Here is an 18935-nt window from a genome sequence, read left to right as displayed (position 1 = left end):
ATTGCAGCAAAAAACTGAAACTGCATCATCGTCGCATCAATCTTTAATCTTGTTTTTAACAAGGAGGAACCTGGGCCAGAAGTGATGGACCGTTTCCTGAGGCTGTTGTCATACATACATTAGGTCACATATGTCTGGAGTACCTGAATTGCTTGGGGAATATTTCTTGTGGTGGGTGGGCGGGTTAAAATCCGAACCCTGACCCGCCATTGGATCTGGAGCTTGAAGAATCTCTGAGGTCACTAGTCCAGGATCCGGAGGGTCCTGGAGACTTTCGGGCTTGACACCTGAGTCCATATTCGGAGGACATACAGTCTCTTCCCGAAGACGGGTATCCGGCACATAAGGCTCGAAAATCCGAACATAGCTTGTTCTTAACTTGGGGGGGAGAAGTGTCCTCAGATTGCTCCTCCACGACCGCTAGCAGATGGGTGATCGGCAGGGACTTGATTTCCCTCTGATTGGGTTCAAGCACAATCCAATCATAATCCGTTGTGACTCCTAGGGCGGCGATGCGATCTAGCAGTTCGTTCAAGGGCGAGACATCTGCCAGATCCATCTTTTTGGAGTGTTTGAGGCTGATGCAGAGGTGATGGTTGGTGATTGTGGGGGCTGCCTTTGGCTTAACGGCCAGGCGGGCGCTCATGGTGAAACCGCCAAGCTGGAGGACCTGTCCTAGAGCTAGGGCCCTTCCAGAGGTGATGCCATTATTATGACAAGGCGATCCATCGATCCTTCCATCAACGACACAGAGGGACTCTCAATGAAAGCACCAATGTCGGTGTCAAAACCGGCCGATCTCGGGTAGGAGGTTCCGAACTGTGCGTCTGAGGATCGAAGGTAACAGGAGACAAAGGGGACACGACGTTTACCCAGGTTTGGGCCCTCTCAATGTAGGTAAAACCCTACTTCCTACTTGATTGACTTTGATGAGTATAGGGGTTACAAGAGTTGATCTACCTCGAGATCGTAATGGCTAAACCCTAGATGTCTAGCCTATATGAATTCTGATTATCCCTACGAACTAAATCCTCAGTTTATATAGACACCGGAGGGGCCTAGGGTTGTACAGAGTCGATTTACAGAAGAAGGAATCTATACACCCGGACGCCAATCTTGCCATCCACGCAAAGGAGAATCCCATCCGGACACGGGGAAAGCCTTTTACTCTTTATCTTCACGGTCCATCAGTCCGGCCCATAATACACGGGCCGGATACCAAAGGACCCCTTAATCCAGGACTCCCTCAGACGCGGAGCACAATGAAGGCAAAAGATAGTAATGATTTTGAGTTGAGTGTGAACAAAACTAAATAGCATAAAGAATTAGAAGGGCGCATCACAACGAATAAAGCATTGAAATCGACGAAGGATTAAAGCGTTCTTAGGGACGTCTGAAATTCCCATTGGTATGTGTCTAACATAACATATGCTACTGCATAATTCTAAGTTGGATACTTGACTCAAGAATTCCTCAAGTCACTCTTGATATTTGTGATTGGGCGGATCCTAGTACATAATACGTTCTACTCGGGGTAGACTTCATACCATGCACGCCACTACTATAGTTTCCCTACTCGGTTATCACTACCGTAACTAAGGGTTTTCGCGTGGACGCAACATTGCCAAGGGTTCTCCGTTATTCCCTATCAATTGCAAATGTGAGGTAGAGAGGTTTTTACTATCACCTTGAATTACCTCAACATCTTAGCGTTTGCAACTACGATAATATGCTTCATGGTTTTGCGACGTAAATGCCGAGTGGGGCCCTTTCACGACATTCACAAAGGGTGTTACCAAACATTCAACAAAGAATCTCATATCCTTATTAACATTTTATCTTCTATACATACCAAGGTTCATCCATATCCCCGAGAACTAAGGGAACTACACACACATCACAGTATGCATCACCACCGAGATCCGTCGGTGGCTCCCAGACCACCTCCACCCCGTGCTAGTCGGTGACGCCACCGCAACCCGCTTGGACATCATCTCCGCCGCTTCAAGCCCCGTCTCTATCGCCGCTCGTCTCGTCTCCTCCGTGGCCCACATCGACACCGAAATCGACAACTTACCTCTTGTCAAAAGGGGAGAGAAGATGAGTGGATGGATAAGGTAGAACCAGTGCAACACTCGCGTTTGCGCTGGACCACGCGGGAGTGAACACTTTGTTGCATCTGACGTGTCAATGAGATCACACGTTAAGATTGACGAAGTGCATCCAACAGTTGCTAGGATGTTCGTGTTGAGAAAAAATATCTGAAACTTTTGATAATTCTATAGACCTGGTCCACTGAATGCGGCACATGACCTGGTCAAATGGTTCGGCACGGCCCAACCTGGCCTAAATGGGCCAGACACGGCGCGACCCACCCAGGCACGCCTAATACGCAGGTCGTGTCGGGTAGGCACTCGCACCGCACTCGTTGGCCCAAGCACATCACAACAAGAAAATGGGCCAGCCCATTGACACGTTTAGCCCACCAGCCTGCTTGATTTTGGGCAGTTTTGGGCCTAGCTATTTTGAGGGGCTAATATATATTGAATTTTTTTTGAAATAAATAAAAAGTAAGCGACCGTGTTGTGCCGACATTTGTGCCCAGCCTCGCGGCCCAGGCACGGCCCTAGGTGGGCCACATGCCGGCACGACCTGATTATAACATGCCAGGCCAGGCTCACCATGTTGACGGGCACGCGGGTTATCGGGCCAGCACCGGCCCATTTGGCCACATTTGGGCATAGCTCACTCGTATAGACCGCGTCCACCTGTAGTGTCACTCAGGTCTCACAGGCCATCAGCGTCCAAACGGTGAAAGAAGCCCAAAGAGGGCAACGACGAGGGTTTTAGAGCCCATCCACACCAGCCATGGCGACGGCGGCTGGCGGCGCGCGGCGAGCCCTCGCGGGGCTGCGCTCCGCTTCCCCATCTACTCTGTCCAGAACGTTTTCCAGGCCGGCAGTTGCCCAGTCCCCGGAGCTGGCGGCCTCCGCTCTGCCCCGCGCCCCGCGCCGGCGCCTCGCGATCTCGAGGTAGGTACCTCTGTGATTCTTTTCCTCGGATTGGTCGTGCTTGGACAGTATGGTTTGCTCAGATTTGGCGCGGCCCTCATTCTGCAGGGTGCCGGTGGCGGCGCTGGGCGGCGCGCAGGGGCTGATGCCGCTGCACAGCGCGACGGCATCGGCGCTGCTCACCTCCATGCTCGGGCTTAAGCCCGGGTCTTGGGGTTGGCTCTCCGAAGGTAAAATGACTTAATTTGTCTTGTTGGGTCTCCTTGACATGGATGAGGCGTGGAAATGTTAAAAGTTCAGAAAACGAACTACAGTCATCTAGTGAATTATGTCAGAATTAGATTTTGTTCTCCCTTCTATTAGGTTTGAAGTTTGATGTATCTTTTAAACATAATAGTGCTTCGTTAGTTTTGAACTTTTTGATATATCTGCATTCCCATGATTGAGATGGCGTCTATTCATGGCCAGGCTGAAATAAGGTGCACTTCAAATATGAACATAGCAATGCCTGAGTTAGAATGGTTGTTGTGGGAAGCGAGTGGCCAGTGTGTGCCTGAGTTTTAATCTAATATCGCTTGGTGTGTCCTTGTTTTGGGGTTAATGGATGGCATTCACTACTTTATCGTTGTTGCTGGCTTGCTCCAAATGCATGCCCCTATGTAGTATGTACCTTCAACTGAATTTTATTGTTTACAGAGGGAGTACAAACCTTGAAATTATCTACTCCGTTCCTAAATATAAGTCTTTAAAGATTCTAGTATGGACTACATACGGAGCCAAATGAGTGAATCTACACTCTAAACTACGTCTATATACATCCGTATGTAGTCCATAGTGAAATCTCTAAAAAGACTTATATTTAGGAACGGAGGAAGTAATTGTTATGTTCTTTAGTTGAGCTCCTTCCTCTTAGCGTATGGCCTGTCGATTTTCTGTTTGTAAGCATTTTGTTAACTGCTTTCTCCTTTTAGAAAAATGTTATGTATTCTCTCATTTATGCCTCTTGCTTGGTTGATTTCATCTTTTCTTAAATGATCAGGTCAAATAGCTTGATCATCTATTAATGTTCTTTACAATACCAGGACAAGGCACATAGTTATAGGGCATATACTGTATAAGAAGTTAAGAACTGACATCCCGAAAGACGGCAATGGCATGTAGAACCAAAGGTTGAAGCCAAGGTGTATGCAATCCTTATACCAAAATAACCGTTAATTTGTTATAGACTGTCAATAATGCTGCATCTTTGCTTATTTTGGTTCACCTGATCACTTGATGAATTTCTTTCCTTACAAAATGGATATGCTACACTGGTAATTAAGCCTGTCATATTGTATTGATACTAGATATTGTATGGAGCATCTTGATACTATCTCTGCTGATGAAAGATGCATGAATTTTATGTTGCTTGTACACCTGCCAATGCCTTTCACTAAAAGCCATCCTTTACCACTGTACTTTGGTAGTTGGCCTTCTGTAATGTGATAGTGGTACTTCCACACGTTCTCTTTGTTTTTTGTAGTGTTCTTGTTCTGACCCTTTTTCCCCCTCTCATTTGCAACTTCAGGTTTTGCAACGCCTCTATAACAAGAATGGTGCTCCAGTCACCATACGAGAGTCTTCAGTTTAGCCTTCCCCTGGCAGATTCCAATAACACTAGCTACATGCCTTGTGGACTATACCATTGGATTTTTGCTGATGGAATCTGTAGTTTCACTGCTTAAAACTTATGATGACATAGTGTGCCAGTCATCTTATTGCCCTGTGACGATATTCATGGCAAATTTGAAGTAACCTTCTTTCATGATACCAGTTTTTGTTTATCTGATGCATTTTATGATTCTTCGCCCTGAATGCATCATGAAATCCTAAACATACTCAATTCATAACGGCAGTTACATAGCTCAATGGAAAGTGATACACCACATCATTTGCATGAATACGGACTCTCTTTCAGCGTACACTGACTGGTTTGATTTCTAGTCGATATGCCAGTCACAGTCAGTGCCGAATACTATAGGCTAGAGTTTGCCTTTATTTCAAATTCAATATTTGTGTATTAAAAAATCTGTGTCTACTCTGTGCCCACGCGTTTCAGGGTTCAAGATCAATGAAATGCGGGTTACATGCCATTAAAATTTATACCATTGAATTTATATTCAAAAAAAGTTCATAATGATATAACTGTCTACATCACATGGCTCGTATGTTTAGTCTAACTGATGGTGAATTAAATCTTGAAATACTGCAAAACCAGGGGGGATTTACTCTTTCACTTGTAAAAATAGCATTTTTAATTGTGGCAATGTTTACAAGGCTGAGTTTGATTTGTGACACATCTTTAGAAAATAAAAGTAATGGACAATTTGAAATTGTATACAAAAGCTGGATAAACTTATTGTATCATAAATTTAGAAGTTCTAAGACAAGCTTTTCAATTTCCATCATAACATGGGTACAAGTCAAAAGGTTAGCTTACTTATTCAGATTTGCCCTTTTATTATTTCCATAAGAGGTAAATACACCACAAGTCTTAGAACTTGCGCACGGCGATCACTTTGGTGCATAAAGTTCCAAAATACGTGTTTGTGGTCACTAAACTTGTGAGGCCGTTTAAATACAGTCACTATCACCATACGCATGCGTATCCGTCAACGCCGGCGTGGCACGGGTCCATTGTCAGCCACTATAAATGTTCTTGTAAAATGTTCTTGTATGATAGATTTGTAGAAAAGCCTTCAGTTCTTTTTTTATTTACACACATAGGATGCCCCTCATCTTAGATAAAAAAAGAATAGTGGGGCGGTGGGTTTCGGTCCCATGATGTACTGCTGTGTGGCTCGCTTAGACAACCACCACGTCAAGAGTACCTAATGTTTGATTAGCACGAGTACCTTATATATCCTATCATCGCGGATCGAAAAAAATTAATGAAGAAATCTACTCCCTCCGTCTCATAATATAAGAAGGGAGTATCTAATATAAGAAATCTACTTCCTCCCTCCCATAATATAAAAAGGGTGTAATGTTAAAAACGTTCTTATATTATGGGACAGAGGAAGTATCTAATAACTATACAATGTGCAACCGGCTGGTTCGAACCTGAGAGATGACGATTCACTCGCTAATAAGCTAACAACCAGGCAACTGCGACATGTAATGTAGTTTGGGACAAATGTTTTTATGACTCTTGTTCTATGCAAGTACGTGACATTTTTAAAAAATGTTTGTGTAATTCAAAATATTTTCATGCATTCAAAAAACAACACGAACAGTTTTTTGAACTATGCGAACATTATTGTACATTGTGTAAACTACACGAATATATATTTATTTATTTTGAAATGTGTCAACAATATTTTAAATGCAATGTACATTTTTTCATTTACACAAATATTTGTTTACAGTGTTTAAACAATTTTATAAATGTCATGTAGTTTTTTTAACGCATTTACATATTTTGAATTGCACAAATAATCTTTTATAAAGTTTAAACATTCTTTTATAATAAATAAATGTTTAGTTGATATAATTTAAATATTATCCTGTGCATATTGTTTACTCATGACTTATATTCAACAAAATTATAATTTAAATATTAAACACAATTAATTATTCATACCAACAGATTAGATTTTAAATTATGAATATTGTAAACTATACAAACATTGAACTATACAAAATGTGCGTATAATTATAGAAATGTTTGTATAATTAAAATACTTTATGAATTTAATTTTAAAAAGTATTAGTACTATAATTATACAAACATTTTTATTATTCATAAATATTATTTGAAAATGATACATGAACAACTTTTTATGATCCACGGCTTTCTAAAATAAAATGAATAATTGTAACGATAAAGAACTTTTTTTAATTATGAGACCTGATCGTCGTACATTTTTAGATAAATTATCGCTCCTCTTGACAGGTAGGTCCCATCAGCAGTGAACTATTTTTGCACAAAAAAGAAAAAGAAAAAGGGGTTTTGTGCAATAACACGTCTATGTGTCATTGACAGCAGGCCTGTGCCATGCTGGGTTGACGGATACACTCACGTACAGGGAGAGTGTCTGTATTTGAACGGTCTCGCAAGTTTCGTGACCACAAACATGTATTTTGCAACTTTGTGCACCAAAGTGATCGCCGTGTGCAAGTTCTAAGACCTCTGGTGTATTTACCTCTTTCCATAACTTTTTGTGTACTTGATACAAAGTTTCGATTATTAAACTTTCCCTGCGACCAGATCTTTTTATGCTGTCTTGGAACCAACAACTTACTTCATGCTATTACTAACACTTATCACTGAGCCGCACTTGCTTTTCAAAAGAAATTGAAACAATCATGCCTGTGACTAAGCAAATGGAAGAAAGAGCCACAAGCAAGCCATATCAGCGTCCTGTTTCTCCGCTTTCTTCAACAATGCAAATCTACCTCACTCATCATAACTCAAATACAAATTCGAGTTCTAAATTGATATTTCCTTACCTAAGCAAAGTCTACAGAAAAATGTACCAAGATCTACACTATCAAATATATATGGTATGGAAATACACTTTATAAAGAATCCACTGGAAGTAATTTGGTGTTGCAAATATTGATATGTTTTTTTCTGGAGACTTGGTCAAACTTGAGTTGACATACGAAAAAGTTATCGATTATTTTGGAACGAAGAGAGTACGGGGAAGTCAAAGGATCATTTGGTGCATACCCAAATATATGATATATGTGCCTGCTTTGCTGTATCGTTATATCTTTGGAACTTTGTCCGCAAAACAACATATACACTAGTCCACGTACGAAATGTCACGAATATTGTGACCTTGGCTGTATCATCGCACCTACAGCCAATATGCAGCCAGACGGTGTTCTCATGCAAAACTGCACCATGATCTTTGCATTGCTTGACTTCATTCATTCGTCGTTGCATTCAAACGATCACGATTGTGTCCTTGCCCTTATCTTCTTCATCTTCCGAGTCATCATCGGCATGCGACACTAAATTTCTATCACTAGGTGGAGCGTTCTGAAATATATCGAACAGCAGATCTCGTATTCGCTTCCGCAGCCCCGAAGCTTGTACAGGCCTGAACCACTTGCGTCCAAACTAAAAACCAGCAAGAGCACAAAAGTCAAGACTCCTGATATTTATACTGAATACAAATAATGAAGCAGTTTAATTTACACCTTGCAAGGCCGCACTCCTGTCAAATCATCTGGTGCCTCTTGAATAAACTTATCGATGTAGTAAAGCATAAAGACACCACAGTCAAAGTCATTTTGCTGCTGGGGCACCTGGCAAGTGGAAACGAAAGGTGGCTTTAGAAAACTGGCACAAAAAAGCACAGTGAAGGAATAGGTACTGTAAAGCCAGCAAGTTCATTGTAATTCAATTCACGACGATCATAAGTTCATATTCTCAAGTAATCAGCTCCTTGAGAACATCATTAAAAACACTATGGTTCTTACCTCGATTTTTTCCTTATGTATATTTGTTGAAAGATGTCTCCATATTGTGTCTGAAAAAGGAATATCATAAGAAGAATCCTTCTGTAGATGGCGCCATTCTCCTATGAGATAGCTGTGAAAACATACAATTTCAAAAGCACGGACAAGACATTAAAATTAGGAATCTTTAGAATGGCAGGTTCCCCTATAGGGAGGGTACACAGCACTACAGCACCCTCCAGTCCTGAATAAATAATATGGATTATAAATGGTTGGGATCAAGACCATTTTCTCACATAGTATCATGAAGCATACCTCTCAATCACGCCAAAAACCTTGTCACTGGAATGTAGTCCTAGAGAGTCCAAGTGAAACACCCTTGGCCCAGATTCTATCTCTTTTGCGGGCATGAAGATAATGGCCAAGCTCCAATGCACCCTAATTTACAGAACAAAAGATAATTACCATCTTATAAGTACTACCTCCATCCCAAAATATAAGACGTTTTGGTAGGTACAAATACAATGGAGGTAGTATATGATAACTAGATACACTAGAATGTTAACCATTGACCAACAAACACACCCTCATGTCAAATATCAACCAAACAAATAATATATGCTTGGGAGTAGCAGATAAGCACATCTGGTTTCATCTTGCAGTATTATCCAGAGAATAAGAAACTTACTGTCCATGAATTGGCAAAAGGAGGTATGGTGTCTTAAAAATATCTACACTTCTCCACCATCGCCTTAACTTGCTAAACTGCGAGCCACACTCACCCTAGAACAAATGCACAAGTCAGTCAGCATTTTAAAACGTTAGCTTCGAGGGGGTGAAGAATAGGTGATCCCAACATGCAAAAGGTAATAAATAAACAGAGATTTACAAAATGAAAGGGTAATGGGAAGTACGATATTTTCCAGAGAAAAACATATATGAACCGGCTTTCTGGAACATATCATGTTGAAAACAAAAAAACCCATGCATATTGCAATTTACACATTAAACATTCAAATGACTGCCACGGTTTTATACAATTTCTTGGAACATAAACTGGGAATAAAACTTCGCAATCCGAAAAACTGTCTCAAGAAAAAGTACAAAGTAATATGATTGTTATATTTACATATGCACATGTCAGCCCCATATTTTACTAACCTTATCAGTAAGGTGACATAATTTAAAATAAGCTTTGGAAAATCAATAGAACATGGACAAATTAGTATATGAAAAATAATGTGAATTGAATGACACCAGGGTGTTAACTTTGCAATGAGAGAATGCAGTGCACTACAGCAGAAAGTTACAAGTGTTTATGTGCGCATCGCTGTATGGGAACAATGAAGCTTCCACTTCAGGGCAGCTCATGCACCAACTAGAATGTAACTTCAACCCATGGATTTGCAAGGACATGTAGTGTTGAACATCATAAATGACTAAATACAACACAATAAGATCAAAGAGCATACCTTCCTGGATAACGCTTTTTCAAGTTTGCTATAGACATATGTATTGAAGATGTACAAGTCGTCACAAGGCCTGGAATTTTTTAGGTACCTGACATTCCATAGTAGGTATGGACAGAAAACATGTATTAAAAACTACTCCCTCCGTGTAGTGTCAAAAACGCTCTTATATTATGGACGGAGGGACTAGAAAGCATATGATCGAATTTTTTATGCTTATTCAGCTAAACCATCCAAACTAGAAAAACAAATACAACACCAACATTCGATCTTCAAGGGGACACATCACAGTAAGGGGTTGTTTGGATAGCAAATATTAGGCGTTGGTTTATAGAAAATGAGTTTTTAGCTGATTTTTAGCAAAACCAGTTTTACTATTATTTCGGTTAAGAATGAGTTTGTATAAGACTACGTTTGGGTTGGAGAGTGTGTTTGTCAGTTCCTTATTCGATAATGATTCAGAGTACTATTCCTATTCTGCGGTGAGCTTCTTATTTTCCCGTCACATTCCGTCGAGGTACGCAAATACAGGAGAGTTGACTCATCGATCTCGCCGGACAGCCGTGTACACGCTCATGTAGAAGCTAGCTACTGAGGCAAGCGCTCGATCAATTCGATCCGCCTGCTGCCGGACGCACGAAATTACGGCCATGAACACGCACACAGAATCTTGCTGCCTAGAGCGATGGCTGGATCAATTCTATCGGCCGGCTGCAGAACTCACGAAACGATGCCGCCCACATGTGTATCTAGAAGCTAGCTACCGACGGGAACAAGCTGGATCGATTTGATCTGCTGGCTTCCGAGTTCCGACGCATGTACACGCTCAAGGAGCTGACCTTGGCGGCGACAACGACAAGACGGACGGCGCAGAAGAAGCGGCGGCAGGCGGCCGGCGGCTAGAGGATGACGTCGTCGAGGTGTGGCACACTAGTGAGAGCCCATCGAGGCTGTCGCCGGTCACGGGCACATCTGCAGATTCTAATTCTTTGGCTGATGAACGTGCCCACGAGGATCAGCGAGAGAGATATAGGAATCGCGTTTATAGAAAAATGACTAATAGTCGTTTTTGTACAAACCTGAAATTCCAGGTTTATAGGAATCCAGTTTTGCATATCCGTGGATTAGTTAGAAGACCCAAACGTGGTTTTAGTCGGTTAAACAGTTTTTTTGTTTTATATAGAACCGATTCTCTATATTCCATCTATCCAAACAACCCCTAAATGTGAGATGTTGAAACGTCATGAATCATTCGATCGGATACACTTGCACTTTTAGTCCTTTATACACATCAAATATGTCTTTCAACCACGCATTCATTAACTAGTCTGTTGGTACTGATAATTCCCTGTAGTAGCTCAGTGATAGAGTGAGTACATCACATAACGTACTTTTCTAATTCTACATAACATTTGATAGTCCTTAAGTGGCATCTAAGGTAAGAACTGCATATAATAAGAAAAGAAAAAAGACATCTATAAATAAATGCAGTTCAGTCATACCCATGCAAACTTTCCAACAGCTGCATGTGAGCACTTGGACGTTGAACTTACTAACAGAAGAAAGAGGAAGATAATGTCACAAGCAGAAAAGAGAAATATTACTTACTGGATGTAAAAGTTTACGACAGGTGATTTTAAAAAAACTTCAGGGTCAAGACATTTTATGTCAGAATATGTCAGCTCGACAGTTTCCGGATCAGTCCTGTAAGACAGTAGTAGACATTAGTATGGGCAGAGAATCCCTCTGTCAATACCTCTTAACAGTACATGATTCTTACCTCGATGGATAGTAGATCTTTGATTTGTCCCTACAGAAATCCAATTTGATTAATTAAGCATATAAATGGTCATAGTGATGAAATGTTAACAGGCAGAAACATTATCACTTATTGTGTTACCAATTTACCGTATATTAACAATCTCGACATCAACTGATTTAGAAGGTTCTGTATCCTCGTCATCCAAGAGTACTGTATCCTCGTCATCCAAGTGAACTACTTCCTGACAAAGATAAGAGCATGATTGGAATACATATGTAGAAATCTTAATTCATGTCAAACATTTGCAGCTAAGATTAATGAAATTAATGATAATGATGAAGTATTCAAGCATCAATGACGATCTTCTCAGTGAATCAAATCCAAACACTGTAAATGATTTGATGACCAATATTTGTATTTGGCAGATCTAGGTTTTAACTCGATACATTTATTATTTATAGTAGGGGCCTTCTCTACTGTTTATGCTAAAAAAGATTTATTATTCAGAAGACATGTTGGATGAAATAACAGAAACAACCTTTGCATTTGTACTCATAATGTTACACCATGATAAGTACTATAACGCTAGTTGTGGATAGCAATTTTAGTTCTGATAATGAATTTCATTTTCATAAGGAGGGAATGGAAAAAACAATACCACAAAACAGTCAAAGAAAAAGGTGAAACAGCTGTCAGCATATTCACCTTCTTTTCGTTTCTTCTATTTAACCTCCGGTATTGGTAGGTATCATTCTTGGAATGGTCCCACCTGCACATCAGAATAATTTATCAGAGAAACAAAGTGTTATGTAGGGTACTACGTACCAACAGGAGCTCAAGCCCTCACCCAAGAGCTGTGGTACACCATGGCTACAAACCCCGGCCTCCCATCCAGCACAACTACAATCTACAGTCACGATCCGGGGTTTATACCACATATAGTGGTTTTAAAGACAGATGTTACTTATAAGAATTATTCAGATGCAACTATGTTCCTCTTATAAATTAGAAAAGATAAGGCAAACTTATTCCCACATGGAGACTCCAACAGGTTAATCCAAATAGCTGGCTATGAGGGCTCCGGAGCCGTATATGCATGTTATAAGCCCACTGTTTCATTATTTCACTAACTTCCACCGACAGCTAATGGTGACGTTATGGACTACACAAAGAAGATATAGCATTGAAGATAGATGTGCTTAGCATGCCAATTGCTGCAATGACAGGACATAATCTTTGAAGTCTCTAATGATGATAACAGCCCTCCGGAGACGCAAACAAAACAAAGATACCAGTGTCTATGAAATCAGAAAGACACCAGAATTATTTATATTGAAGTTTATTTATAAATGAAACGCAAAATAGTGTAGCTGACAGAGTGACAATAGAAAGAGAAATAAATCAACAAATGGAGACACGCACAAGCAAAATGACACAAGTCATAAATGTTGTACAACAAGAACAAAGTGAAAAGTCTCAGATGCATAAGCAAAACAGACGACAACTAAAGAAGAGATAACATAGCTCATACAACTAATAAAGGTAAAAGAACAGATGAATTGGATCAGCAAACAGGAGTGAATACCTCTTGGTCGAACTCCCAGAAGTGCGATCTTCTGTGCGTAGTTTAGTGGACATGCCCTTTGGCTCAGCAGAGTAATTTTTCTGTTGATCTTCTGTACAGATCTTCATACCTAACTTACTACCATTTGTATCTAAATGTTTCTTGTCAGCAATATTTTGAGAAACTCTACGCCTTTTTGGTTGACGATTCACCGTGTTCGTTGCTCTTTTCCGATCTATCACTTGGGAAGCACGTTTGCTTGTGTTAAAATGGCCTAGCTCATCAGTGAATGCTGCTTCGCCCTACATATAACCAGGAAAGTTGTCAAAACGTTTGTAATTTGTAAATACTAACCACAATAGTATCGTAACATACAAAACTAGGAGCGAGGACACTAAAATGCATACCTTGCCATGGCAATGCCATTTATCAGAAAACCTGCTGCAGTTGATGTGGTCACTTTCCTCTGCAAAAGAAATGGCAAAGGTACATTGATGACTGATAAAACATAAGTGGCACCCATCAGACAGTTGAAGGCAGGAAAAAGGAAGGTCTTAGATCGACCAACCACCAAAAGGAAGACCTAATAAATGAATCCTAATGCTTACTGATCAGGTGCATTACGCCATTGAAATATCCAAAAGGGACGTGCATTTTTTATATCAACAAAATATGATTATGCTGGAAACATGGTACCATAGGTGTTTGTTGACCTTGTAAACAGACTGTCTAGAGCCTGAAGCATCTATGCTCCCTCCCATGTAAGGAAACATCCATATCTTGTCGAGCAGTATACAACATAATGAAATCAGTTGACCACCACTATCCATTATAAGAACTTCCTAGAAAGTCCAAATCCAAATTCAGCTATATGCTAGCTAGTAGCTACTTCCTCTTAAGGCTTAACAACATCTAGCATCAGAAACCATGAACGATAACCAAGTCTCGGTACTGTTTATGTATTCTGATTGAGAGATTGGGATAGCATGCGTTCATTAAAACAAGAATATTGAATTAGCCAATAGTTTAACACCTCCCCTCCAATGCCCAAATCACCTTCAAACCATGCCATACGGCCTTCTTCTACATGGTAGTTATCCCTATGGGTTTCAGGTGGCCATCAGATGGGTAAAAGAAAACAAAACAGCATATGTATCTGATATTACTTGAGGTTTTTTTAAGTGCTAGGCGCTGAGAGAGCATTTTGCCTCCACTTATAATGCAATAACAGCTTAAGCAGCACCTAGGCGTGCTTAAGCGTTCTGTATGGATGTCATACGGAGAGGAACAAGGGCACACCAAAAAAAACATTTTTCAAAGCATGCAAGGCATGTATAAATGTAAAATAGCAATTATGTTGGGAAAGGAGAGACGAGGAGTAACTCGAGGTTGGGGAAGAGAAGCCACCAGGCTCCAGCCTAGACAAGGAGGAGTCCGTGATCGGGGGAGAGGGGGAAGGACTGGTGGCATGGTCGGGGAAGGGGAGCTCAAGGTCCAGCGGCACTAGGTTGGGGAAGATGGGTGGTGAGGTTGGGGAAGAAAGCCCCAGATCTGGCGGCGCAATGTCGCCTTGCTCTCCTCTGTTTGTCTCACTCGGCTCTCCTTCATCTAACCCTAAGGCATCCGAGCGCTTTTTTCAGCGCTTATCCCAAAAGCAAAGCGGTAGGCCTCCACTCAGAGCTTAAGCGCGCCTAGGCGTACACTCAACTTTTCACTGATATTCTACTGACGTGCATTGCATAAACAACTAAACAGAAATAATAAAGCTTACTGAAGGTGTAAGGATCATCCCCACTGGGTGTCTGCGCTGACTGTCTCCGACCCGTGTCAACCTAAAATAATTAATGAAAACCACAAAGTAAGGGCATGGATGAAATATGCTGACACATCCAATAAAAGTATGCTCACAAATAGGAATATATTAGGACGGCCCAATAATACCGCCATAGAACATAGCAAAAGTAAATTGTTCAGAAATATTATTAAATTCCTTGTTAGTTGCCCTGATTGTGAAGACACAACATCTCATTCATATGCCCATAACACCAAAGAACTGATGCTTCAAACACATTCAAGATAAAAATGATATATCGTGGAACAGAAGACGTTTGGCACAGTGAACTGAGCGCTAGCTCAGTGGTAAGGGCACTGTCAAGCGTCCCGAGCCAGCCGGGTTCGATCCCGCACAGGGAGCTAATATTTCAACCGAGATTCTCGCTTCTATAATCAAAGGCCGAGGGGTCCTTCCCCCTATGGGCTCATTTTTCTTTCCATCAAAAACAATGTTTGGCAGAAGCTGCTTATGTGCCAACTTAACTGCACAAGTCTGCAACCATGGCTTAGAACTTCCAGCATCCCACTTTCACAAACAAGACAACATATACTTTCCTTAACTGAATACAAAAGGGAAGAGCACAAATCTGCAGTTAATCAAGACAATGAGGCTATTGAAAGTGGGGCATCTAGTATCACTCATCACACTGAATACTACTCCCTCCGTCCAAAAATACTTGTCATCAAAATGGATAAAAAGAGATGTATCTAGAACTAAAATACATCTAGATACATCCCCTTTTCTCCATTTTGATGACAAGTATTTCCGGACGGAGGGAGTATCTTTCAAAAGAAATTACTTGACTGACAATAGGCACCTGAATCGCTACCCAACATAATAAATCGGACATCACCAAAGGCTAAACTACTAGCCAGCATTTAGAATTTAATTACTGAAACAAAACAAACTTCCTGTCACGAAGAGATAGAATGCAGATCAGCTGATAAAACACCCCCTTTGGTCACGCGCGATTTCACCTTTGCAACATAACCATCGATAATCCTCACATACACGAATTCAGATTGGGGCAAAAGCACGCAGTTTGGAGAAAAATCCCCGTGAAACGATATTATGCAAAGCCCACATTATACTCACCTTCCTCGGCCCGGCAGCGCGGCGGCGATCAAGCTCTTTCTTCATCCTGCAGAGTAACTTACGCATCTTCTCGCCGCCGTCAGGTACGGATAGGGTCCGATTACCGCTCCAGTGCTTGATCCTTTCCTCCAGTTTTTCATCAGTGAATCTCTTGAACTCATCCGGATCCCCCTCACCACCGTCGGAAGCGCCATCGCTCGCCGCAGGGGGCTGCGGCGTCACACGCGGAGAGGAGGAGGCGACGATCTCGACCTCCGCCGGCGGCGAGTCGAGGGGCATTTGCGCCCGGTCGATGATTATCGGGCCATTCGGCATGGTCGGTGCCGCCGGGCGGCGGCGGGCGGGCGGTGGAAAACGGGCGGAGGAGGGTTTTATTCCATACGAGGGGAGAGTGCGGTGCGGCGGGTGCAGGAAAGGAGGAGACGAAGGGGAAAACGAGATTTTTCGAAAATCGAAAAGTCGGAGAAATCCCGAGAAATAACCTCCGACTGATATGCTGCCGCTTCAATCCCCCCCTCAAAAACGCAGTAATGCGTCCACCTGCCTGGTGTGGCGCCTGTCCAATTTATGCGCACCTTCTTGCCACTGTCCACTCAACGTGGCCTACGCAACTACTAAGGCCTCCTTTGATTTGATTTAATTTGGAGGAATTTTATAGGGTAGGATTCATATATAGAAAAAAAATCCCTTGGGCATTTGTAGCCGATCCGCAGAATTTAGAGTAAACGACTGAGTATTCCTCTTTCTCAAAATAGGTTTCGTCCAGCTTTATAAATAAAGCAACCATCCATACAACCAACATTCAAACGTCATAGCAAATACGGCTGGGCAAACAACACAATCACGCTCAAAAAAGCAAAAGAGAAATAATAAAAAGAAAAAACATCGAGTGGCGGCCGACAGAGGCCCTACGAAGAGGATAGCGGGCCCTACGAAGAGGTTAGGCGACACACGGTAGTCAGAAGCGCATCCAGCATGAGCCCGAGCCGATCACGGTCGTGTTATCTAGAGAGTGGGTACCAGTGTTGCAGAAAAGTAAGGAATTTGAAGGAGTCAGAGGCTTGTCGCAGAAAGATCCGCTCAATCACCATTTTATTACGTGTCATCCATGACGTACAGGACATCGCCGCAAAGATTAGCCAGAATAAGCGGTGATGCCGCTCGTGCTGTGTAGCTCTGTCCTGAAGAAACTCCTCAAAGTCCAGGGCCTCCCAGTCGGACCCCGGAGCCTCGCGGGCGAAAGTCCAGAGGACCCATGTTGTCGTGCACGAGAATAGGATGTGAGTCCCGGTTTCCGGGACCGCACAAAAAGGCACAAGCCATCACCCGGGCCATGCCGCTTAAGCACCTCGGTCCCCGAGGGAATGCGGTCTTGTAGTAGTTGCCACACAAAAATCTTAATCTTCAAGGGCAGTGGTGCCTTCCACATAGGGGAAAGAGAGGGGATGATGGGCGACCGGCATAGTGCCTGGTAAGCCAAGCTCACCGAGAACTCACCCGAAGGAGTGAGGCTCCAAGAAACGGTATCTGGATAATCCAGCAACACCGGCGGGAGGGCAGCCCGCAATCTAGCCCACCCCTCAGTTTCCACTTGCCCAAATGTGCGAGGGGACAAGATGTTCCAGTGCCCATCATGGGATGCCATGGAAACCAGGAGCGTCGGGTCCGCGCAGATAGCGAAGAGACCAAGGAAGCTCACCCTAAATGGCTCGCCACGCAGCCAAGGATCCAACTAGAATTGGGTTCCTTCCCCATTTCCTCTAGTGAAGGAGACCCCTAGACGAATATCCTCCTTGATCCGTTGGATGGATCTCCAAGACTGGGAACCCCCCGAGCGAGAGCAAGCTAGGAGAGGCTCACCCCTTAGTTTTTTTTTTGCATGAAGCAGCTGCAGCTACAAGCCGCCCTCGCCTTGCAAGATCCGCCACACCCATTGCAGCATGATGGGGACGCTCATGCATCGGGAGGCCATAATACCTAGTCCCCCTGATCCTTGGGAAACATATGTCCACCCATTTGACCATATGATACTTCAGGCGGCCATTCGCGGCCTGCTAGAAAAACCTAGCAAGATCCTTATCGAAGGATCTATGGACACTAGTAGAAAACAGACCTTTCGTCCGCCCCTTTAGTCCCGGCTTGGTTTTGGCCCGAGACTAATGTGACCATTAGTCCCGGTTCCAACGACTAGGAGCGGATGGGGGTACGAGCATCATTAGTCCCGGTTCATTTTGACCTTTAGTCCCGGTTTGTGATACAAACCGGGACTTAAGGGGTGGTGGCAGGCTGGCGTCAGGCCTGGGGCCCCCACTAGTCCCTTTAGTCCCGGTTTGTATCACAAACCGAGACTAGTTGTAGACCTCTAGTCCCGGTTTGTATAACCTGCTACCTCTTTTAGCACTGCGTTGGTTTTCCCCGAAGAGGAAGGGATGATGCAGCAAAGTAGCGTAAGTATTTCCCTCAGTTTTTGAGAACCAAGGTATCAATCCAGTAGGAGGCTACGCGCGAGTCCCTCGTACCTGCACAAAACAAATAAATCCTCGTAACCAACGCAAATAGGGGTTGTCAATCCCTATAGGGCCACTTACGAGAGTGAGATCTGATAGATATGATAAGATAATATTTTTGTATTTTTATGATAAAGATGCAAAGTAAAATAAAGGCAAAGTAAATAACTAAGTAGTAGGAGATTAATTGATAAAGATAGACCCGGGGGCCATAGGTTTCACTAGTGGCTTCTCTCGAGAGC

The 18935-nt window shown here is 42.5% G+C and overlaps 2 protein-coding genes across 2 annotated transcripts; one reads left to right on the top strand and one right to left on the bottom strand.

Annotated features, from left to right (window-relative positions):
- The first annotated feature begins 2733 nt into the window (after nt 1-2733).
- LOC123058525 (protein NUCLEAR FUSION DEFECTIVE 6, mitochondrial) lies at nt 2734-4818 on the top strand. The gene is made up of 3 exons (XM_044481239.1): nt 2734-3032; nt 3120-3241; nt 4579-4818. Exons 1-3 carry the CDS (start codon nt 2869-2871, stop codon nt 4596-4598), a joined length of 306 nt encoding a protein of 101 aa, XP_044337174.1. The 5' UTR covers nt 2734-2868; the 3' UTR covers nt 4599-4818.
- A 2736-nt stretch (nt 4819-7554) lies between these two features.
- Nucleotides 7555-16706, bottom strand: LOC123061973 (ubiquitin-like-specific protease 1D). Its single transcript, XM_044485269.1, has 14 exons — nt 16187-16706; nt 15029-15089; nt 13665-13723; nt 13279-13559; nt 12399-12462; nt 11840-11934; nt 11712-11741; nt 11540-11635; nt 9935-10022; nt 9151-9245; nt 8778-8900; nt 8484-8595; nt 8202-8309; nt 7555-8121 (listed from the first exon to the last, which is right to left on the bottom strand). The coding sequence occupies exons 1-14, from the start codon at nt 16499-16501 to the stop codon at nt 7945-7947; spliced, it is 1704 nt and encodes a 567-aa protein (XP_044341204.1). The 5' UTR covers nt 16502-16706; the 3' UTR covers nt 7555-7944.
- Between the last annotated feature and the right edge of the window lie 2229 nt (nt 16707-18935).

The sequence above is a fragment of the Triticum aestivum genome, chromosome 3A, assembly GCF_018294505.1.
Source record: "Triticum aestivum cultivar Chinese Spring chromosome 3A, IWGSC CS RefSeq v2.1, whole genome shotgun sequence".
Taxonomy (NCBI): Eukaryota; Viridiplantae; Streptophyta; class Magnoliopsida; order Poales; family Poaceae; genus Triticum; species Triticum aestivum.
This window is presented reverse-complemented; position numbering and strand designations above follow the sequence as displayed.